The following is a 24,514-nucleotide window of genomic DNA, read 5'->3' on the forward strand; positions in this document are numbered from 1 at the left end:
ATGACTGCAGCGCTAAAGTCTCACGTCATCAAATTGCCATCAGTTCGTGAGATCGGCCAAATTCAGAGACTACCGATCGAGCCATAGAATGTGATTATCGGCCGCCAATCGGAGCATCCAAGACGCGTCATGTGACGTCATCACAACACACATTCAGCCAAAGCCCCCTTCGATTCTTGTGCGTCGAACACGCGTACAGCTAAAAGGTCTCGTTACCAACAATCGCTGTGAAAGACTGCAAAACTATTTTGTGCAGTTGCGATGTCGCCAATTCACGTAGTTTTCTGCAAAAACAAACATTTTTAGCTGCAACTATGATGAACGCTGAAATCCTGTCCGGACTGATTGGGTAAATGAAGTTCATTGTCGGTTCAGCTTTATCCAGTTAAGCTGAGAGGTGGTTTTATTTGGTTATGTTGACCGTTATGTAATTTATTTACTTGGGCTGAACGTTATGTTGATTGTATAATTTAGTAGTTTCCTGCTAATTGTGTTCATTGCTAATAATGTATTTCAGCAACTTTCTCTGGGTAATTTTATCAGCTTCTCTTCACACGTGATCCCTCTTGATAATATTCCATCACATCATGTGCTAGGGCTTGTCCTCACAGACTGCTGCCTCAGCCTTTTTCAGTTTTCAGTCCTGGTTTGTGTTAGTACTCGACCCCTTTTCTTAATTGCTGTTAAATCACGTGCGTGTCTTGCTGTTTCAGATTGTCCTGTTCTCGTTCGCAGTCTCTTCTTATTGAACATCCTTTCAACACACTTTGTGCTGGTTGTTGTTGTTGTTGTTGTGCGTGTATAAGATTGCGGAAGTGTAATGGTTAATAATCGCACTGTCCGGTGTCACTTTTACGTCTGTTTCTTTCCCATGTTGTCTCGGAGTTTTTCCTCGGCCCTGTCTCCTCTGGCTTGTTCATTAGGGATTTACGTCCTTATTTCTGTAAAGCAGCTTCGTGATGTCTGTTGTTTAAAAATGCAGTGCAGGTAAGTTTTATATTCATGATCACTTGCAATGGCCTCATTTCACATCTCTATAACTGTAGTACTTGAACAGCCTGTGTGTGTGTGTGTGGGGGGGCGGGGTGCGTGAGCTTCTCTATAGATGTGTTGTGCTTATTTCCTCAGCAGATACAAGGCAGTGATCTAATCTGTGTGTATGAGAGGTTTGTGGTGGAAACACACCATTGCTCAGCTGCAGGCATCAATTTTGGTCATGAGCAGAAACCTCAGGCTACATTTACACCGAGAGATGAGTAATTTATTTTAGTTTAGTATTTGCACTTGGTATAGCCTAGTGGAATGTGTGTTTATATATATATATATATATATATATATCTAGGAAGTTATTTTTGTATCTTGAAGGGAAGTTCTGTTTTGCTCGTTTCACCCGGATCACTGCTGCTGCTATTGCACTGACATTTTGCTCCTTATTTATTTATTTTTCTTTTCTTTTCTTCTTTGATTTGTGTTCTTACTGTTCTTTCAGTCATCGTTCTAGCACTGACTCTCTGTCCAGGCTGGATAACTAGCGTATGAAACGTGTCTTATGCTTTACTGACCACTGCAGGCTAATGGCTTTATTTGTCTCTCTTAAATTAGTAGCAGATGGAGTGGGGTGAAGTGGAGCGTCTCCTAAGAACAGCACGATTATGCAATTATGAAACAGGATTGTTTTAAATAGACAAATATAGATGAGGAAATTTGATGTATTTATTGCTGCATTGTTAAGCAATTATGCGGTGTGTTCTTCTTTTTTTTTTTTCTTCCTCCAAATGTCAGTATACTTTCCAAACCGGTTTGTAAAGCAGGTTTGTCTACGCTTGAGGCGGAATCCGCGAAAGCGACACTTTCTCCAACTGAATCCTTCTTGCTGTTAATGCTGCACGGTTCTCATATGACGAATTTTGCCTTCACACTTCTTAACATCTGAACATTTCACCACAGTGGTTTCACGCCGGTTCACTCTGCCAGACGTCTCGTGACATTAACTGTTAGAAGTTTACCGGCGTGACCTCACGCACGTTTTTAAATAATCGGGACATTCCCGCTATTCAGTAGAAGCGGTGAAACTTCTCCAAATGTCTTCGAGGTTTATCGCAGAAATCTGATCAGCTTTAGAGATAGCTAGACATCCTTCTGACAGAATAAAGGCCTGTAATGTACATTGTGAAAGACAAAAAACTACTGCAGTAAAACTGTTGTTTCTGCATCTGCTGCCTAATTGTGATAGGTTGCAATATTGGGCAAAATTAGTCGTTATAGTTTATACCAAAGTGTACTGATTAGCTAGCAGGTCATCATTTTAAAATGTTGAACTCTGTACTAGCTGTAAACCTCTGGCTTCCACACACTAGGATACGGTTAGATGTTTTAAGGCAATGAGTTGATATTTGGCAAGACTACCTAATCTAGTACAATACGATTCATCAGACAATGATTTGATGTTGATGTGGTTCGAATTAGCCTCCAGTTGATGTGTAAGCTCACGGTTAAATTGATGAAGTAGGGCAGGGGTGTCCGATCTTATCTGGAAAGGGCAGGTGAGGCTGTAGGTTTTCATTCCAATCAAGCAGGAAGGAGCCACACCCGATTCCACCTGTTTAACCTGCACCGGCCCTTTACTGCATGGTGTTGCCATATGGAACAAATTTCTCAAATTTTTTTGATGGGCAATAATATGAAGCTACTATATTCTTATATAACTGGAAAAGGGGGGCTTTAACTTCGGCATAACAAAAAGATTACACCCTGTCAGGTGACCAAAAAGTGCTGTTTGCACATCATCTTCTGCAGTCACATGGCGTGGTGAAGGTCGTTGGAGGGCTCTCAACTTTATAAAGTGTGCAAACATGCGATACTGGAACTGTAGTATGTGCATTCATGAATTGAAAAAGGTCTAGATAGCAAAAGACACCAGGCTTCTCTAGGGGGGGGGGGGGGGTGTGGGGTGTGTGGTTTTTTTTTTTTTTTTTTTTTTAACATTCAAAGTAAGAAACTAATTTCAGACATTTTGCAATTGCACCTTTTTTTTATCTAAAAAATGTGAAGATCTTTGTATGTCGTGAGTGAGTCAATCCAACGTGCTTGGCCAAAAAAACCCTGCAACTGAGTCTGGAAAATACCGTAATTAGAATTGTAACCTCATACATTTTGTATTACTTTAGGATTATGTGATACTTTCTACTATTGTACGCTGTTTTATTTATTTATTTGATTTGATGTAAATGTAGTAATTTATGCAGTCGAGGGATAAGTATATCAGTATTACTGGCAAATCACCTTGTAAGCCTATTAAATTATTTATACATAAGGTTTTCACACAGTCCTCTTCCAGAATCCATCTATAATCCATAATCGATTTGATCATTGCCTCGATTCATTGCAGTCGTCGGCTTTTAAACCGACATGTCGATCCAAATTGTCTGCTCGTTACACGTCTAATGGGTATAATATTTATTTCTCTACAGAAACTAAACCTTGTCTTTTCTTTCTTTACCGGTCATTGTCTAAAATTAGATCTGAAATACTAGCTGACGTTAAAGGGAAGCATCGCTTGATGAAGTCCATGAGTCCATGTCTCATTTCACTTCTCGTGTTTTCAGCGCCGGCCCGAAAGGAGACAACATCTACGAGTGGAGGTCCACCATCCTGGGTCCTCCAGGCTCCGTGTACGAGGGAGGAGTCTTCTTCCTCGACATCGCCTTCACGCCAGACTACCCCTTCAAGCCGCCCAAGGTGAGAAGGTTCTCATGAAAAGCTAATTTTCTGCTCTGGGTAATGAGCCCAAACCACAGCGAGTAACCGTCTTCATGCAGACCTCTCACGGTGTGGTTTTGTATCGGTTTAGAGTGCGGGTCCAAACCAATACCAAAATCCAGCTGCTCGCTGCTGATGTTTTAAGAAGATCCGATTACATGAAATGTAGAAAATACCTGCAGTATCTAAGCAGTGGACCATGACGAGCAAATGTAGACTGTATGTGTATGATCATCTGCCAGTTCTGGAGAAGCAAAATGCTATTTGCATTGAATTCTGCACTAAAAATTTTATTCATACACTATCCCACTGACTATGTGGTCATCATTTTTTCATCATAACACTGGATTCATCATGTGCTGCAGAAAATAGATCATGAAAATGGTCATCTCCAGCTAAGAGTGATTAAGTGTTCATGCTATCTGTCAGCACAAGTGTTCAACCTGTATCTTTATAACTCACCAAACTGGCTGTAATGACAGTGTAAAGCTGCGCTGAAGATTACCGCAGAAAGATCAGAAGAATAAAAAATAACAGTACTGACACATTTCCACAAAGCCATGATGTCACTGGATATTTTAGTGCTGGCGATAAGCCTGTTGTGTTGCTTTATAGACCTGTTATTTGTAGCAGGTTTTCGTTGGCAGAGTATTCCGGCTCAGGCCGAGTTGCCTCACACACTTTTCCAGTTTTCCCACTTGAAGGTACTAAATCATGTTCCTAGCTTGTGAAGAGTTCCTGTTTTCTGATGTAGGCAATGGATTGATGAATATGATAAACGGGTTGAAACAGTTCTGCATTTGCCTGTTTAACATTTTGATCCTTTTTATTTATTTATTTATTTACTTACTTACTTATTTATTTTAAAATGTCACCTGATCCGTGTCTCTCTTCATTCTGCAGCCATTCAGTTACCGCATTCTTTGTGATGTTGCCATTAGATCCACAAAATGATTTGCAATGCTATTTCCCCTGCCCCCCCCCCCCCCCCCCTTTAAAAAAAATATTACGCGATTCAATTTCTATAATGATCAAGGAAAACGTTGTTTTCAAACATTAGTAATTGGAGTGTAAATGGAGAGCTGTTCAGCACGTATCAACCTAAGAATAACAAGGGAAATTGTTAAATGACTGGTCTATTTGCACACAAACATCTGTCGCTAAAAGGATCCTCGAACATCTGAAGAGGTTTTGTGTTGCTTTCCAGAAATATGAGCGGTTGCTATGAATGTTGACTAGTCAACTAGCAAAGTCAAGGAAGTAGCCAATGGGACATCTTTTTACAGAGTTAAAGCAAAGCCCGAGTTAGGACGTCGTTATTTTATAGTACGGTTAAATTCTAATAAACGCCAGTAACGAATGTGTCAAACTGCACTTTAATTAAACAGCTATTCACAGGCTATAAATCACCAAATTTCCCGCTTTTCCTCTAATAAACAGCTGATTATATTGGTGTCTCAATCATTACACACTTAAGCATGGAACACTTAGAGGTATGCATTGGGACTGGGATTCTGCACGACCCAACAATGTGAGAGTGGGCAGGTTTTTACTGGCATGACGTGGGATCGAGTAAAGCCCTGCGCAAGTTTGCATACCGCCGAAGGGTGATGCCTCACTCATCCAGCCACACCTGATATATATTGGGATTTACTAAATGGTTCATTCATTTATCATTAGCAATTGCTTTATCCTGGTCTGGGTCACTGTAGTTTACAATAGTTACTCGGTTATGGTTTTTAGTTCAGTAGTAAATATTGAGTGGGTGTAAAGGAAGAAAAATTGCCAAAGGTTTGTGGACACATGACCATCACATTTGCATGTGTTGTAGAACATCCCATTCCACATTTAGTCTTCCTTTGCTGTTATAATAAGCTCCACTCTTCTGGGAAGGCTTTCCACTAGATTTTGGAGCGTGGCTGTGGGGATTTGTGATCGTTCAGCTACAAGAGCATTCGTGAGGTCAGGTACTGATGTTGGATGAGGAGGTTTAGGATGCAGTCGGTGTTTCAGTTCATCCTAAAGCTGTTCAGTGGGGTTGAGGTCAGGGATCTGTCCAGGACACTCGAGTTCTTCTAGTCCAACCTTCACTAAGCATATCTTCATGGAGCTCGCTTTGTGCACAGGAGCATCGTCATGCTGGAACAGGTTTGGGCCTCTTGGTTCCAGTGGAGTGAAATTGTAATAATGCAGCAAAGAAAGATCCAAATTTGTGTCTCCAGTCTGGGGAAGGCCTGCATATGGGTGTGAAGGTTGGGTGTCCGTGTAATTTTGGCCATATGGTGTAACTGCAGGAGCAGGTGGGATTGCTATTTTAAAAAATTAGTCACACGCACTCCTGTAAAAGAAAGCTTAAATGTGATTAAGATCCCATTAAAAGAAAAGCTACAACTTTTCTCCTCACACAATGTGCAGTCGAGTGTGGAATTTGCTTCATCTGGTCTGAAATATTTCTAGACTAATGAAGTACATTTCACCTGCGTTTCACTCCTCTCGGCCTCGCCACCGTTTTGTCGACCACTTCAACACCCACAGCAGGGATTCATGACCGTACAAGTCAACTAAAACGTAAATGAAGTATTTTGGAGTTTTAAAAACGCCCTAGGTCAGTGGGCTATTTTGCTAATGGAGAAACATAACGTGAGTTTTGTCTGGTCTTCTCCCAGGTGACGTTTCGTACCAGAATCTACCACTGCAACATTAACAGTCAGGGAGTGATCTGCCTGGACATTCTGAAGGACAACTGGAGCCCAGCGCTTACCATCTCCAAGGTGCTGCTGTCCATCTGCTCTCTCCTCACAGACTGCAACCCTGGTAAGATACCTAATAACCTCCTGTGAGTTTAAGTCCTGAGGAAAACCTTCTGCCTAGTCTACAATTTGTAGTCTGCAGGGGGAAAAAAGGAAATGAGTTAAGTCAGTGTAAAAAGTGAATTGTCTATTGCATCAATTATAGTGACAGGTTTGCTCTAAAGAGGGTGCAACATGATGTAATCCAAATCGCACATGGCTGAATGTGTTTTGGCTGGCACTGTGTTTAGCATCGTATGCTTTGGGTACAGAAGAGCATATAATCCAAGTTTAGGTCTTTCCTTTGGCGTTCCAGACAGAGCAAGTAAAACTATTTTTTCCTATTCCTCACTGGAACTGCGATCCCAACTCTGGTCCCAGAGTACCTGCTGCCCAAGAAGTTTTATCCCCCCCAATACTCTACCCTACTGTAGGTGTGTTGATGCAGATCTGTATACTCGAGTCAATTCTTAGCTCGTTTAGAGGTTTGCTTTCATGTAGAAGGATTTCTCCTGAACTGTGGATCGATTTGTGGCTTTTAAACTTTTTTTTTTCCTTCAACTTTTCATCATGCGTGAAAACCTATAGACGAGTTCTCAAGATTTAAAAATATTTTAGCCATGCAGGTCGGTACAACACATGCGTTCTTCATGATGCTCTCGGTGCAAGCACAAACGTAAGCTAATTGCAGTGGTCCAGTCTAGAAAGTTTGTTTTTTTTATATATAGCTCAATAAGGCATTCAGTCTCCGGCATTGACCATAACCATTTCCCCTTATCCTGAAAAATTGAAACAGGAAGCAATACCCCCCCCCCCCCCCCCCCCCTTTAAAAGTAATAATAAAAAAAAAAATTAAAACACTGCTGAGAAATCTTGAAATGTCCAATACAGGAGCTTCTCCAGGACCAGGGTTGAGAACATTTTGTCTAAATCGGTGGGTGTATTTATTTATTTATTTATTTATTTATTTATTTATCCCTCCCTCCCTCCCTTTTAGACCAGTTGCACTTCTCCAAAGTGACTTACAAATGAAACAGTATCCAGTCAAAGCACACAGCTGAGTAGTTGATGATTGATGTTGCTAATTTGTTCTCTGGTGGTCCTGGGATTTTAAACTCGTAACCTTTTAGTCATTAGCACAGAACCGTAACGGCCGAGCTACCACAGGCCTCGATGAACTGTAAACCGAAGCTGGTGACCTTTTGACTCTTGGACCATGATGGGATGAAAACCCAGGAATAACTGGTCTCTCATGTGGTCTTGGGCTGAAGCTGCAGCGTTGCCAGTCATGGCTGTATGCTGGAGCTCTGCCAATAATAAGACCTAGAATATAGCAGACTACACAGCTCTGGCAGTTACAGGTGTGAGCATTCATCCAGCTGTTTAATGCTCATGTATGCTACTGCAAACACTTTTTGCTTTTATTACATTCTATTGAAAGTGATTTTTTACTTTATCTCTACAAAGGAAAATGTGATGGGAGGATTACCAGGTGGAATATTCCCATCGTCTTTAGATTCATACATGGCTTTTGTTTTAATCCTTCATTTTAAACCAAGACTCTGCTCACTCTCTTAAAGCCGACCCTCTGGTGGGAAGCATCGCCACTCAGTACACAAACAACAGACCGGAGCACGACAGGATAGCCAAACAGTGGACCAAGCGCTACGCCACATAATCACACGCCGCGAGGGAAGAGTGCTACTGATGGAGAGGGGGAGAAGGATGTATAATGGAGAGGGGAGGGTAAGCAGGTGGTTTAGGGTGGGGGGAGGGATGGGTTCAGCTGTAGGATAGTGTACAAGGAGTGTTTTATGGTGGAATTAAAGTCTTATTTCCTGATATTGTCATTTAATGTGACCCCCCCCCCCCCCCCCATGTAGAATCCTTCTTTGGCAATAATAGATCTTAACGTGTCTTCCTTTTGTTTTTGTTTCATTTCTGCTCTTGTAAATTGATTTTATTTAGGGCTTCAAAAGGGCCATCATTAGCAATTCTGACTGTTTAAAAAAAAAAAAAAAAATCAAATAAAAAATCAAATAAATTTGTCCTCTGGTACAAGGTCTGACTGTACAATGTATTTTCTCACTCTGTTTATTAAAGTTCCATTCGATGTTCTCTGTCTTTGTCAGCAATGATTACTCACAGCTTGTGTAACCAATTCAGCCACAAACACGTTCGCAAAATGACGTGCTTGCATTTCTCTAGTTGAGTAACGTAGTTGTGACGGTTTCACCCACAAGGGTCCTCCCTGTATTATGCTGCTATATCGGATCATATCAAACCGAAAAGCTCTAACGTTAGTGCTTCTCACTGTGGGGTCTGTGAAGCAGAGCCAGGGGTCCATGAGTGGGGTTTTTGTCTCTCTCTCTCTCTCCCCCCCCCCCCCCCCCCCCCCCTCCATTTATTTTTTGTTACCCATAATTATCAAATTTATATCCCCCTTTTTTTTTAATATATTATGTACATCCAACTGAAGTGTTCTCATGATCTTAAAAAACCTTTTGATCTGAAGATGTAGGGTTTTAAATGTTTGAAATCTGTGTCGTAAACAAAAATGTACTCGTGCTAACATATTCATAGTTTTCTAATGAAGGAAAACATTTTTATTTACAAAAATATTTATTTTAAACGGACAACTGAGTGAAATATTCCTGAAGAGCAGTCAATAGGTGGGAACTCCTTTAATACTGTTTAAAAATAATCTGAGATTCCTCAAGAAATCAGTTGAAAATGCCAGGAATACATTTCTGGAAATTCTAGGCAAAAAGGCATCTACTCTGAAGATGCTAAAATATTACATTATTTGGTTTATTTTGGGGTGTTGTGGTTTTTTTTTTTTTTTTTTTTTTTTAAATCACAACATAATTCCCATAGTTCCGTTTGTGTTACTCTAGAGTTTTGTGTGTATATATTATATTAGTCGAGATGCATCAATACCCTTTTTTTTTTGTTCCCTCTGATATTAAGGGGGTTATTCATCTTGGTATAAGAGACATCATGGAACCTTTTTATTAACCCTGTTTGTTTCCATGGTTGACTCTGTGGACATGAAGAGCGCGCACACACATACTGCTAGGCTCATGCCTAAAATTTACTTTACTTGATTTAACCCATTCATTCATAAATTATTTATATACATCCAGATTATTTAGGGTTTTTTTTTTTAAAAAAATATTATTTATTTATTTACTTAAAATTGCATGATATGAATTGAATCTGTCGAAATATTAAACAAATGTATTGTCCATGTGTTTAAAAGTAGTTTGCCAGAAATAAATAAGCCTTCAAATGTCCAAAGTTCTTAATATTAGGGTCTAAAATGTAATGCTGGAAACAAAGTTTAGAAAGTTTACATTTTGTATGTTCAGAAATGAGAACAGTTTAAGGCTGCTGTATGATTCCATGATCCACATCACTGAGCCTTGGGTATCCACGACCCTGTCGCCGGTTCACCGGTTGTCCTTCCTTGGACCACTTTTGGTAGGTATTAATCACGGCATACCAGGAACACCCCACAAGAGCTGCCGTTTTGGCGATGCTCCGACCCAGTTGTCTAACCATCGTAATTTGGCTCATCAAAGTCAGTCAGATCTTTACACTTGCCCATTTTTCCTGCTTCCAACACGTCAACTTTGAAAACTGACTGTTCGCTTGCTGCCTAACGTGTGGACACTATGCATGAAAGGGTTAAATGCATAAAATCCAGCTAGCTGGATCAAGGAGGGTTGCTGTTTCACTTCTGTACAGCTGTAAGTAAAGTACCTTTTTTTTTTTTTTTTTTTTTTTGTCTTATGGAATCCTGCATCATGAACAAATTACTGGGTAAGAGCTGTTATTTTCGTTCGCTTTGGGTCGTCCGAATTCTTTATTCCAAAATTGAGAGACTGGATTTTTTTCATTTCCATGAGCTGTAAGCTTCAAGATTAAAACAGAAAAGCTTGAAATGTTTCACGGCGTGTAATGAATCTAGAATATATGAAAGCTCCACTTTTTAAATTAAATTACGGGGGGGGAAAAATAACTTTTCCACGATATTAAATTGTTTTGAGATGCGCCTTTCCACGGCTCAAAGACGCTTTACAATAGTAGTACAGTAATACATAAACATAATACATAAACAATGAACGATCATGAACAATCAGACCTAATGTTTTTAAGTTGAGATCTGAACTTTGAGATGGATGTGATGCTGTGAAGAGTCAGAGGGAGTGAATTCCAGATCTTGGGTTCTGCTACACTGAAAGACCTGCCACCTCTGGTATAGAGATGAGCTCTAGGGACAGAGAGGAGTCGAGCCCAGAGGACCCGAGAGAGAGAGCGGGTCGGATTGTAGGGTTGAAGCAGTTCACTGAGATAGCGACGTCCCAAACCCTGAAGTGATTTAAACGTAAGCAGGATTATTTTATATTTAATGCGACACGAACCTGGTAGCCAACGCGGTTCAGACAGCACTGAAGTCACGTAAGCCGGGCGCCGAGCTGAGAAGGGCTATAAATAATGTTGACTTGGATCTAGCGAGGTCTTGTTAGTGGATAGTCTGGGAATTGAAACATGTTGAAAACCTACAAAAAGGTTTAAGAAGTAACAATAACATTCCACTGTGAAAAGTCACATTTATTACAGATTACATTTATTAGCCTACTTTTCCTTGTTATTGAAGAAATGCTTTCCTTAACACCACTGTTCACATCACACACAAGTGCCAAGACACAAAGTTGTGCAGTACAGTGGTCGAATATTAATCTCTACACAAAACTCACTCGCTCTCCTACACTCGAGCAGCTCGATAAACAAAATACGTTTTTCCCTATTGCTACAAAATGATCTAAGTAATACCTCAAAGCTGTAGTGCGTTAGGATAAATTGCAAAGCCAAGCTCAATGAAGCTTCGTTAAAGGTCTGAAATAGGTTTTGTTTAAATGCTTTTTGGAAGATTCACTTCACGAGCTGAAATTAAAGCACTTACGGCAGGTTTGTATCGACACCCGACTGCTAAAACAGCTTATTGTACTGTCCTGGAAGCATTGTAGAATTACAGGTTCATATTTTTCCTCATGAAAACACTAAATTGTTCTGAAATAAGCTGCATCACACTGCTTTACTCTTACTACTCAAATCTAAACCACTGGAGCATGTTAATGACTACTGGTAATCCAGATGTGCTTGGCTGAGCCTCCATTGTCGGCCGTCTTCGTGTGGCAGTGTCGTTAACTAGAAACTCGAGCTCAGATGTCGTTGGACGGAGTTCCCTTGCTCTTGCGGCCGGGCAGGGGGAAAGCCGATTTGCTCTGGGGCTGCGTGAGGCGGCTGGTGAGAGTGGTGAATGGCTCGATGAGTGAGCTGCGCTCAGTCACGCTCACCTCCCACAGCTTCACTTTCTCAGCCCGAGCCCACTGCTGAGCCACTTCCTGCTCCACTTGACGCTGCTCGCGCAGGTCCGCCTTGTTACCCAGTACGATCACCATCACCTGTTCATGTAGAGACAACAACAACAACGTAGCTGAAGATTCTTGCTAATGAGTGTGACTTATTGTGTTCGAATCGACTTCATGTGATGCGTGATTGTTTTCTAATAACGGCATGTCCCGAAGCGTTTTATTCCTCTTGCACAGCATTTATCTGTCTACATTTCGTATTAATTAAAGAACGACTTATCCATTTATAGTTACATTTAATGCTGTAGCAACTTGAAACCAGTGCTCCCTTTACAGCAGCTCTTGTTTTCCTTCTTAAAAGCAGCTCGGCACGTTACGCAGAAACAGCAAGACGCAACATCCTCCGTTCTGAAGACTTTCCCATGGTGGAAAACCTACTATTAGAAAGTGCCGACACTGGGAACTCCTTTGCATTAATGCTATTGAAAAACAAAACAACAACAAAAACCTCCTTACCAAAAATACTTCACTGTATCAACAAACTGTTTAATATTACATTTCGATTATGTGGACAGGGTATCTTCCGAGTCCCTTTGAATAAAGTATTACTACAGATACAAAAACGTATTCGAGCGTGAGCATTAATATAAACAGCTGGAACTACGGTCCGAGCTGTGCTGTTATAGAAAATTAATCAACACTTGCTGACCAATCAGATTTGAGAATCGGACAGCGCTCGGGTATAAGCTGTAATATTCAACCTATACCTTTTTTATTATTTTTGAAAAATTTGATTGAAATATGCTTTGGAATAACCCCAAACAGAAATTTTCATCCGTCCCAAATTGTACAGAAGCAAAAGTCTTACTGAAGGTCAATTTCCAATGCAGAATTTCGCTGAAACTACCAAGTGCAGGAACTACACATGCTCTAAAATGCCCTAACCTTTCATAGCACCATACAGCATTACTCAAACAGGATTCATACAGGATTCCCATAAGCGTCCTCATAAGTCATTGTGCCTAGTACCGACTCGTGCAAGGGCCCGACAGCGGAGTCGGAAATTTGAGTGATTCTTACTTACAATCCTCTGTTCGTTTGCACACAATATTAACTGCTGAATTACCTCTGTTGTTGTGGATATGCCAGGTATTGATTCGAGAGGAAGCTGCATAGACAGGCCTTTTTTTTTTCTTCTTTGAGTCTCCATTACTTGCATCAGTAAGAAAGGCTGTGTGCCAATCAGAAGGCAAAATAAAGATGGATGTCTCTCTAAGGGTCTTTTAGGTAAAACCGAAGACCGCATTGCATGCCTCCTTCGACACGAAGGCAACAATCCAACATTCAGCCAGCTTTCTTTTTGACAAGAGACCCCCTTGTTTAAAAAGCTGTGAAGAGCGAGCTGGTGAAGGCGTGTAAGTTAATGTCACGCAATTGGGACAAAAGAAATGCCGGATACAATGTGACAGATGAAACATAATATGAACAAATATAATATCTCAAATTTAATACAGGCCGGATTCTCAGACTCCATAGTGATACACAAGGACGGCAGGGATGGGTCTGTCTTTCTTTCAAAGATAAAGTCTTTAATATAAGCTTTCATCGCAGTACAAATTACGCAAAAATGACAGACGAGTGAACTGTAAGCTTAGCGTCATGAACCCAGTCGAGCATTACAGACTTAAGTGTGCATTTAAGTGTGAATTCTTATTGCGTCATTGATGAGACATGGTGATATTATGCACTGCTCAAGCCTCATAGTTTATAATCGCGCTATTGATGGACATTAGTTTTTAACCCCGTCTAAGCGGTAACTAGTGATACACTCCAGGATTCTGGGTTTGCTATTTGTGTAGCTACATGTGTTACGACGGACTGCAGTGCAACAAAGGTAGCTTATTTTGCCTTTATGGAAAATAATTACTTGTGTGTATATGCATGATATATCTCCAAACATCTTAATATGATTCTTTCTGTTTCTCCCTCCTACACTTAGTTGCAAATGATGATACCCCATGATAATAAACCTGTAATATGAAATAAACCATTATTTCCAGGTGAACTATGCAGCTGAAAATGAGAAAAAAAAAAATTCGTTTTAACAAACAAACAAACAAAAAAAACATTATTTCTATGAATGTCAAAGCCAAACGCATAACCTTGACTTCCAACATATGGTTTATGCGATTTTAATATCACTGTCATGTTCTTGTCATTTTGTACCTCTTTTTTGTCCCTGGATTTGTCGATTTCCTTCTTCAGGACGTCAACTTTCTTGAAGGACTCCATGCTGTCGACGCTGTACACCAGAACAAAGCCGTCAGCCACCGAGTAGTAGTGTTTCGGCAGCTCCTGGCCATCATAGAGCCCCCTGGTGTCGTATAGACGTAACTGTTCTCTCACGCCACGGTCCGTCTCGACAGAGGCCACATAGATGTCTTCCTGGGTTTCCTTTGTTGCAGCACCTAAACAGTAAAATGGAAAATATAGCTCGACATACAAACAAAATAAACTGCATACATGTGTATACATTCACCCCTCAACGACTTCAGATCAGTATTTATAATCAACATATGAACTACACTCTCTACAAAAGATTTTTATTTTGTAATGAAATAAGTTGATGGTTTTAATTTAAACTTTTTTTCCCCCTTATTATTATGTCGGTCTATTTTCGCTTTGGTTTATGCTTTCTGACATTACTCACAATAGGCCAAAAGGAATCTGGTATTCATGAAAATCCTGTGCATTCAGGAGGGGAAAAAAAAAAGTTTGTATCTTTTACGATACGTTCGTACTTTTGCTCCTGGGCGTGTGTAAATTTATACACAAGAAGACTTCAGGTCATATAATCTGCATGTATTACTACACTTTTACCATCGAGGTTAAATTGTGTAATTTTATTGTGTTTATATTTTTATTGTGTTTGCAGCATTTCATAGACTCCCTTATCCCACATCCTCATGCTAGTTCACTCGGTCAAGGACTAAAAATAGCATCGAAAACATTTTGTGAAAACCGGTCATTTTATATTATTGGTATTAATTAAAACTATATATCGTTTTTAAAAAAGAACAGAAAGTGAGCCAACATAAACCGGTAAATTAAGACAAATAAAACTAATCGTTCAATTACGTCGATAAAAATGGCGCTGTGTAAACGTAGGACGGGCCGTAAACAATCTCCTTAACTGATGGAAAGATTTAGCGCTCGCTTATTATTTTTAACATTATTAAATATGTTTCTTGGCATAGTAGTGAGTCAAAATACCTTCCTCTTTTGTCTTTCAGCCTTCACCCTGCTCTCCGTGTTCACAGCAGTCTGTGCACTTGACCTTTTATGGAGTTTTGTGAGCGTGACTACATGCAAATCAGCTGTGTCGTGTAATTTACGGGTGACTGGCATTCATCAAAGTACACACACAAGTACAAAGAAAACCAGTGTTTTTTGATTTTTTTTTAGTTTTGTAAATCCGGTAGAAGTTGTTTAGTTCGGTTTGGTTTCTGCAAACGTTTACACACAACTTTACTAAAAGACTGATGGATAAGGCCTGGTGTCTTCATTGGCATCACTGGGATTTAGCGATTCACTACATCTCTACCTAAAGAGAACGACGCAGCAGCACTTTAATCCTATAGTCTCCTCATCTGTACACGCGGCTCAAACAGATCAGCTTCCAGAACTACAAATCCAGCCTCCAACAACCATGCCACGGTCAGAGTCACCGAGATGACATTTGATCCCCACACTGATGTTTGACGTGAGCATTAACTGAAGCTCTATCTGTATGCCACATGATTATGGTAAATGGTCTGCACTTATGTAGCGCTTTTTTAACCTTAGCGGTTCTACAAAGCGCTTTACACTGTGTCTCATTCACCCATTCAAACACACTCACACACCAATGGTAGCAGAGCTGCCATGCAAGGCGCAAACTTACCATTGTGAGCAACTTGGGTTTCAGTGTCTTACCCAAGGACACTTCGGCATGTGGAGTCATGGGGCCGCCAACCCTACGATTAGTGGACAACCAGAGTACCACCTGAGCCACAGCCGCCCTTAAATCTATCTATATTAGATAACTGCACGAATGAGTCTCGGTATAGGTGTTCCTATTAAAGTGACCAGTGAGTGTATTTAATGTGTTTCAGGGTGGTGCTTTCTTTAAAACAATACAAAATGTATCAGATCTATAAATGTAAATTCGTTTGGGTTCTGTGGGTGAAAAGTTGCTCATACTGAGCATCCTTTCCACACACTCAGTAATGTTTGACTTTACAGTATACAGTTGTGGAAGAGTAACCATTTATAATCCCACTATCCGGTGTCACACAGAAGAGGATGCAGTTCCTTTTGTGTCTACTTCCTCACAAGGGTTCACGTTGTCTCAGAGAGGTTTTCTTAGCTCATTAGGGATCTAAATCTATATCCGGATTTCTGTAAAGCTGCTTTGTGACGATGTCTATATTTAAACACGCACGTAAAATCTAACTGAATCGAAACGTTCAGGAAGTAAAGGCACCAATAGGCCAAAAATCAGTGCATACATGTGTGATTATTTGTACAGTAATAAATATACATGAGAAAACAAACAGTTATCGGTGTTTCACTGTGTTTGTGTGTACAGTATAAACATCAGGACTGACCAGCGGTATGGTTTCCGTACAGTAACTGCTCGAGAATCGCCGTTTTACCAACAGAGGCCAAGCCACAGACCACCACCTTACAGCCTTTACCCATAGTGCTCTAGAAAATACCCTACAGAGAGATGAAGAATAAACACAGTTAAAACATTTCTCAGTGACGACCAGCAACAAGATGGTACTAATGAACATTCTTAAAATCTTAACCTGAAAAAAGTCCCATGAAATGGTTTAAGAGCCATGATTTGATGTTGTATGTTGATGTATTTCCTTTTAAAACAGGAAATCAAAGTGATGGCATGTTGAAGTGTTTGACAGCTAATATCCTGGGAGATTAAGCCACGCCCCCACTGAACCTCAACAAACTTAAACTAAACAGTACAAAAAAAAATTTCAACTGTGGAGCATTTTCACTCTCGGCTGTCAACTTTAACGAGGACAATATCCTAGCTCGGTGTTGTTGAAGTTATTCCACACATTTTTGAGTCAAGGACAGGCGACCTCTCAGGGTCATTACCGAGAGGCATTCGACACGTCTGAATAGTTGTGCTGATTGAGAAGCCTCGACGTTGTATGAAAGACAAAATCACGTTCATGATCAGTCTCACATTCTGCCATTGGACAGCACCAAAATGCTCCTCTGAGAAGCGCCTGTCACGCAACTAATGCCAACTTTCCACCCTCTTTGAAATGAAGAAACCAACCATTGTGTCCAAGAACTGAACCAAGTGATGGTTGAAAAATGGGAATAGTGTGCGAGAGGACGCACAACTTAAAACGCACAAAAGAGCCATATTTGCTGCAACGGAGTTGCTACTTTGCAGCATGATATAGTTTCTAGAGTGGATTTTATTGGACAAATACAAGAGTAGTAAAGGATGAATCATCTGAATAGTAATCATCTGAACTATAAATTAAATGAGAAGTATTTATCATGGCATGACTTCAGGGGCATTTAACATGGCTTATGTACTGAAACAATGTCCCAATGTCCCAAATGTGCAGATCTTATTTGGTTCTGTTTCGTCTCATGTGGTCAGTGTGTTGTTTTGTGTAGCACCGTGGTCCTGTTTCGTTTCACAGTGTACTGTACCACTGTACGGTTAGAATGACAAAGTGAACTTGAACTTCAATGTTTTCAACCTTAAATGACATAATTTGACCACACAAAAGCTCAAATTAAACACCGGTTATGATATTTAGCATGCAAAATGACTGTCAACAAGGTGGGACAACAGAAAGCATACTGTTTGAGGGGTCAAGGTTATTGGTATATACATAAATATATATACCTTTTTTGTCCATTTTGTAATAGGGCAATATTATATATAAAATTAATATCCTGTTCATGAATTCTTATGAAATGAAAGTGTATAGTTTCTGGGTGTGTGAGAGATTTGGTGTTGTTTTGGTGCATTAAAAACCACCGCGTTAAAACTTTTTTTTTTTTCTTTCTTCACGTTAAGCATGAAAGACTTCCCATGTCTTTCCATATCAATCTTTATATAATTTAATGCTGGAGCCATTTTCTAATCATAACATAACTACCTATGGGGAATTCAATCCTAAAGTAAACAAAACACTTGCAGTATCGTGATATGAAGATCTATAAAGACAAAATACAGGCTACTAACCTGATAAACAGCTCCTTTAATCAAACCCGCAAGCAGCATCTCAACTGAAAAGAGTTCAATCTATATTATAATAAGCAATACTAATAATAATAATTAATAAATAAAGGCAAACGTACCTTTCGCACAATGATGACATCAATCCTGTGCGACTCTCGGCGTTTCAGAAGACATAAACCCCGAGCCTCTATTAACATGAACCTTCTCGGTACTTTTTACCGATATTATAACTGTCTATTAGATTACTGCATCACTTCCGGGTAACTGTTTGTCCGTTTAACAACGACCAGAAAATTCGTACACAAACATCGCAAGTAGTTCTCATTCACACCGAAATCTGAATACTGTTCGTTTCGTGTTGTTTTGATTAACCTTCCATTGCTGCACAAACACGATTATAGACTACATTTCCCATAGACGCGTGCACCGGAAATCCCTGCCGGACCTTCTCATAAGGCATTCTGGGTAGTGAGCTCTTTCTTTCCGGTTTGTACGCCATCACGTAAGAAAGACTTTTCCATTTTCCTCAACCTCGAATCCGTTTTAAATCTTATATTAAATAATGCCATCTAGATCCCATTATTTCTAAAATATGTCCCGGAAGCGGTTGTGTTGTCCGCTATGTCGCTGTTTTCCTGCTGTAACACGGGTTTTTTGTGATATTTAGACTTTAGGTGTTTGTTAGCGCTTATAGCGGTGCTGTTAGAACCGCATCGAGCGCGTTTCTGTAGACTTCAGACGGGTTTTAGGATGTTTACTGTGGACTGGTGGAGAGTTAACAGTGAATATTTTCACGTATGAAGCTGTGTATGTTGTTTACTAGTGGTTCTGTGGTGTTTGTGCTGTGTGAGTGATGTAGCTAACTATCTAGCATGGTGAAGGTCCTGATTCCAGCCTTCATGAGCTGTTCAGAAACAGTTTAAACATGAGGGTATGATTTCATTGAAAAGATTCATGTCCCTCTTCCCCTCCTGCAAATGACACAATTTGTAGTCATTATAGTTGAAATGATGATGCTTCCAGTTTTATCTAGTTCTCTGTCTGAACTCGCCTCCATGCAGCACAGAACTCACATGGAAGTGCAATCAAGTCATTTCAAGATCTTCATCTGATGTCCTTGTCTTCTAACAACCTGTGTACACATACCTTTTTATTATGAGTTTGACAAGAGAACTGAACATACTCTTTCATTCAGGCTACTGGAAACACTGACTACGTTTGCATGGACAGCAGTAATCTAATTATTGAGCTTATTTTGAATAAGACGATATTGTGATTAAGGTGTTTACATGAGTCGCTTTTAGAATATTTCTTTCATGTTTCCATTTTGCATGTTCTAGAACATAGATCTATTAATATCAGTACGCCCCTGTGCTACACCGTCCGACGTTCCCTCCAGGATTTCACGTATCACCATACAATTAGTCTTCGTTATGGTACCGTATACAGTTTTGTGAGTTTTTAATTTTTACGAAAGCTTCAAGTGCAGTTAATTGTCATGCTATACGTGCAAATAGACAACTGATTGAAGCCATGGGCTGCGTCCCCAATCACGTACTTGCATGTCTTTCGCCTACTATATACTGTAGTAGGTAAGTACACGGTTTGGGACGCAGCCGTGCTCTCTTGTGTGTCGTCAGATGGTTGAGCACTGCTGTGTGTATGTGTCCTGTCGTAAAAAAGTGGTGAACACTCCCACATGACCTTAATAGTGTGATTAAGGTGTGTACATGTCTATAACACGACTAAAATAGGAGTACTCCACACGTCTTAATTCCATTTGTGTTTACCTCGAGTATGAGTTTAGTCATTAGATATCGCTGTTTACATGCTGCTTTCTTAATCGGGTTCATATAGTTCTCCATGTAAATGTACTGATTGTCTGTGAAGGCGTTTTAAGTTTGGGCCGTGATACTGATGCTCTTCTGGGTATGTCTGTCTTTTGCAGTTGAGGCATCATGGGTGCGTACAAGTACATGCAGGAGTTATGGAGGAAGAAGCAGTCGGATGTGATGCGCTTTCTGCTGCGTGTCCGTTGCTGGCAGTACCGCCAGCTCTCCGCCCTGCACCGCGCTCCCAGACCCACCAGACCCGACAAGGCACGCAGACTGGGCTACAAAGCCAAGCAAGGTGAGCACGCCCTATTTAAGCCGGGTTTACGCTGTACGTCATGTGTTGGGATTGGTGGTCTTGGAGCGTGTAACGTGATGTGCAAAATTGTAAAAAGCCACCAATAGGAAGACTGCGTAATTTTAAGCTAAACTTATCACACCACTCCAAATATAGTAGCGGCAACAGTGAAACTTGAACGAAGCTAGAGGTTGATCGGTTTTGCAGAAAAATCATTGTTTTTTTTTTTTTTTTCTTTTTTTTTCTTTTTTTTTCTTTTGTTTTTTTTTTGATGCAACAATGTTCCCTGAAGATTTTGAGCCAGTTCTTGCTGCTGCTCGGTTTTGGTTTGAAATTCTTCCCGTTTTTCCCAATTGTTTGCTTTTTCTCTTACAGGTTACGTCATCTACAGGGTGCGTGTGCGCCGCGGTGGCCGCAAACGCCCCGTGCCCAAAGGCGCCACGTACGGCAAGCCCGTCCACCATGGTGTCAACCAGCTCAAGTTCGCTCGCAGCCTGCAGTCCGTCGCTGAAGTACGTCCCTCGTAATGAACTGCCCAGAGTTCTCAGATTGTGGAGAAATGTGTTCAGTGTTTGTGCGCAATGTTAATTGTGTCAACCGAAAGCCATGGCAATGTTCCAGCAGGGTTTTTCCACTTGGCCCTGCGTAGGTTCAGTAACAATACAAGCAAGTTACTGTAGATGGTAAATCTCCTGGGAGGCTTTAGGATCTCAAACACTGGGCACATCTGCACTCTACATGTGTACCAAGACCAAACCTCAGAGGTTTTCAGACCCACGACTCTGCTGGATCAGAGCAGTAGGCTTCCACTAAAGTTGAAAACGGCACCTGCTAAGAATAGGATGTGTGAGCAAACTGGAAAGGCTGCATTAGTTAAATGTTGTAGCACCCCTTGAATCCTCCATAAAAGTATTAGATTTATTTGACCTTTTTAATTTAGTAATGGTAATGCATTATTGAACTTTAAATTGCAGAAATGCTTACGTTACAACCAGAGAACGCTAGCAGTGGAGCTTGAATGCTTAGTGTAGCTCCATGCTAGCAGTAAAAATAACACAACATGGTTATACTTATATTTGACTGGACAGTGTTGGATCTCTAAGCAATTGTGTGTGTGCGCACAATGCTAAGGGATGTATTTGTAGATCTTAACAACATGGTTACGACTGTTGACTTTACATTTTATTGGTGACGTGAAAGAAAATCGAACGACTAAAAACTTTGCCCGAATACAATTATTCTACGACGTGCACCCTAGCCTTCATACAGAGGAAAAAAATGTTGATGCTTCGCTTCACTCAACTGTTGCTTATGCAAGAGGTCAGAGTTCACCTAGATGTCATCAGTGAGAAACAAAAGTAAACTGCCAATAGAAAATGACATACCAATGATCTTTTCCCCCAGAAAAGCTTCGTTTTAAAAATGAATAAATAAATAAAACTTAGGCGCCTTTCATTTTGCTGTAGCAAGGTATTGAAGATCATGTTTCTGCTAAACCTTAGTGTTTGTTTTACAAAAATATGCTAATACACAGAAATCAGTGGATGTCCTATAACAGGCTGAACTATAGACCAACTTTTAATTAACTTATTTGGCCTGAATGCGCTCATGACCCACCCTCCTTAATTTTTCATTGGGGTCGATAACTTTGTTGCTAACTTATTTTTTGTTGTTATTCGTGTACAAGTTTTTCTACAATTAGAAAGGATTGGTTTGTAAGAGGAGTTTTAACTGAGAAGATTTTTCCTCTCAGGAGCGTGCTGGCCGTCACTGCGGTGGTCTCCGTGTGCTGAACTCCTACTGGGTAGGCGAAGACTCCACATACAAATTCTTCGAGGTGATCCTGATCGACACCTTCCACAAGGCCATCAGACGCAACCCCGACACGCAATGGATCACAAAGGCCGTGCACAAGCACAGGGAAATGCGTGGTCTCACGTCAGCCGGCAAGAAGAGCCGTGGTTTGGGCAAGGGCCACAAGTTCCACCTCACCATCGGTGGTTCTCGCCGTGCGGCCTGGAGGAGACGCAACACTCTGCAGCTGCGCCGTTACCGCTAAAGAGTGTGCCGCACATCTGTATATTCATCAGAATAAAGTACCTTTATACGGTCCACTTATTGCCTGGTGTCTTTTCTTTTTCTCTCCGTCTCTTTGGTTTGTGCCGTTATTTAATCAGAATTTATTTAAAAGAATTATGAAAAATGAGATGTAGTAGAATTTCAAATGTACATGCAGGCTCTTCACTGTGACTATCATACTGAGCTTGTACTAAATGAAGTGGAAACTTCTCAGTAATGAGGTTTTCCTCAATGTGGGACGTGACTAGGTAAAACCTGTAGTAGTTAGTAGTGGGCGTGTTGCTGAAAGCCTAAGCTAGCGCTTTTCACAGTGTGTTTAAACTGCACTCCCAGCTCTGGGAAACATTGCAAGAGATGACGTATACATCCTGTGATCAACTTCCTAATTAGTGTCCTGCTACTGCATCCCAACAAATACTGTTCAAAAAATGGAGCTGTGTACAGGAGCAGTTTGCAATTGAACACTGCTGTATGACCTATAAGCTATCATTTTAAGCATAGCTCAGAGAACAGATTAACAGTATTGGTATGCAATGAACACATTTAGTCGTTTGGGTTCAGGTTACTGTTGACCTTGTTTCTGCTCTTTGGTTCCAGAGCTGCTGAGCTCCACTCATTTTCTTAAAAGACAACCCATGAAAGTATATTGTATGTAATTTGAATGATGGTGGATGAGTTGATCAGGGAATGGGGAAGTCTTGGAGTTTTGTTGCCTTTCAGTTCATAAGGTTGCACACTGCTTTTTAAATGTCTTGGAAAGGCCCAAAACACTTCTAGGATCTACTAAATTGTAGTTGTTTCAGTCTACAGTATAGTCTTCAGATCATGTAATCTAATTTCATAATCACCATGCAAAAACTGATGAGACTATTTATTGGTGCAGCTGAAGTACAGGGGCATTTCAAAAAATGAAAATATTGTGGAAAAGTTTTCTGTAATTTAATTCCAAAAAGTGGAACTTTCATTTATTCAGGATTTGTTACACATTAAGTGAAATACTTCAAGCCTTTTTTTGTTTTAATCTTGATTACATCTTACAGCTCACAGAAATCAAAAGTCCAGTATCTCAAACTATTCTAATAAATAATTTATATTACAGAAATGTCGACCTGAGAAGATCTCTAATCAGATAATTAACTCAAAACATATGCAAAGGTTTCCTGAGCCTTTAGAAATATCTAGACCATTGCTCAGTGGTCCAAAGTCCTCTTTTCAGATGAAAGTAAATTTTAGCATTTCATTTGGAAATCAAGGTCCCAGAGTCTGGAGGAAGAGTGGAGAGGCACAGAGTCCAAGTTGCTTGAAGTCCAGTGTGAAATTTCCACATTCAGTGATGATTTGGGGTGTCATGTCATCTGCTTGTGTTGGTCCACTGTGTTTTCTCAAGTCGAGAGTCGATGCAGCGTCTACCAGGAGATTTTAGAGCACTTCATGCTTCCATCTGCTGACAAGCTTCATGGAGATGCTGATTTCCTTTTCCAGAAGGACTCTACACCTGCCCACAGTGCCAAAACTACTAGTAACTGGTTTGCTGACCATGGTATTACTGTGCTTGATTGGCCAGCCAACTCGCCTGACCTGAACCCCATAGAGAATCTATGAGAGACAACAGTACAGACGGTTTCCTCCCCCAGTCCAAAGACATGCATGGTAGGTTGATTGGCATGTCTAAATTGTCCGTAGTATATGAAGGGGTATGTGAGTGTGTATATGATTGTGCCCTGTGATGGACTGGCACCCTGTCCAGGGTGTACCCCGCCTTGTGCCCGATGCTCCCTGGGATAGGCTCCAGGTTCCCCGCTACCCTGAAAAGGAGTAAGTGGTTGAAGGATGGATGACCCTTCATGCTGCGAATCTCCAGTTCTACCACATCCAAAATGTGTTCCATTGGGTTCAGATCCGGTGACTGGGTAGACCACTGAAGGACAATGAACTCATTGTCATGTTCATGAAACCAGTTTGAGACGACTTTCACTTTGTGACATGGTGCATTATCATGCTGGAAGTAGCCATTAGAAAATGGTAAACTGTGGTAAACAGCAACAATACTCAAACAGGCTGTGGCATTCAAGCGATGATTGATTGGTGTTAACGGGCTCAAA

General features: G+C 40.6%; 3 protein-coding genes across 6 annotated transcripts in view; 2 read left to right on the top strand and 1 right to left on the bottom strand.

Moving 5' to 3' along the window:
- ube2e1 (ubiquitin-conjugating enzyme E2E 1) overlaps positions 1-8,665 on the top strand; it is a 33,494-nt gene extending 24,829 nt beyond the window's left edge. For both annotated transcript variants that reach the window (XM_017481852.3, XM_017481853.3), the window contains exons 4-6: positions 3,606-3,738; positions 6,426-6,573; positions 8,129-8,665. In XM_017481852.3, the coding sequence (XP_017337341.1) occupies positions 3,606-3,738; positions 6,426-6,573; positions 8,129-8,226 (379 nt within the window). In that variant the 3' untranslated portion in view covers positions 8,227-8,665. The remainder of the gene's footprint in view (positions 1-3,605; positions 3,739-6,425; positions 6,574-8,128) is intronic.
- A 2,479-nt stretch (positions 8,666-11,144) lies between these two features.
- Positions 11,145-18,463, bottom strand: nkiras1 (NFKB inhibitor interacting Ras-like 1). 2 transcript variants are annotated; one of them, XM_017482222.3, is made up of 5 exons: positions 18,323-18,463; positions 18,207-18,250; positions 16,576-16,687; positions 14,153-14,394; positions 11,145-12,019 (listed from the first exon to the last, which is right to left on the bottom strand). In XM_017482222.3, the coding sequence occupies exons 3-5, from the start codon at positions 16,667-16,669 to the stop codon at positions 11,777-11,779; spliced, it is 579 nt and encodes a 192-aa protein (XP_017337711.1). In that variant the 5' UTR covers positions 16,670-16,687; positions 18,207-18,250; positions 18,323-18,463; the 3' UTR covers positions 11,145-11,776. The 2 variants fall into 2 exon arrangements, with proteins under 2 accessions (XP_017337711.1, XP_017337712.1); XM_017482223.3 differs by lacking the exon at positions 18,207-18,250 and having other exon boundaries at positions 18,323-18,461.
- A 230-nt stretch (positions 18,464-18,693) lies between these two features.
- Positions 18,694-22,445, top strand: rpl15 (ribosomal protein L15). Of its 2 annotated transcripts, none has more exon segments than NM_001200283.1 (4): positions 18,694-18,705; positions 20,152-20,333; positions 20,709-20,845; positions 22,087-22,445. In NM_001200283.1, coding segments are annotated over 3 exon segments (615 nt in total). In that variant the 5' UTR covers positions 18,694-18,705; positions 20,152-20,161; the 3' UTR covers positions 22,393-22,445.
- The last annotated feature ends 2,069 nt before the right edge of the window (positions 22,446-24,514 follow it).

Source organism: Ictalurus punctatus, chromosome 12 (assembly GCF_001660625.3).
Source record: "Ictalurus punctatus breed USDA103 chromosome 12, Coco_2.0, whole genome shotgun sequence".
NCBI lineage: Eukaryota > Metazoa > Chordata > Actinopteri > Siluriformes > Ictaluridae > Ictalurus > Ictalurus punctatus.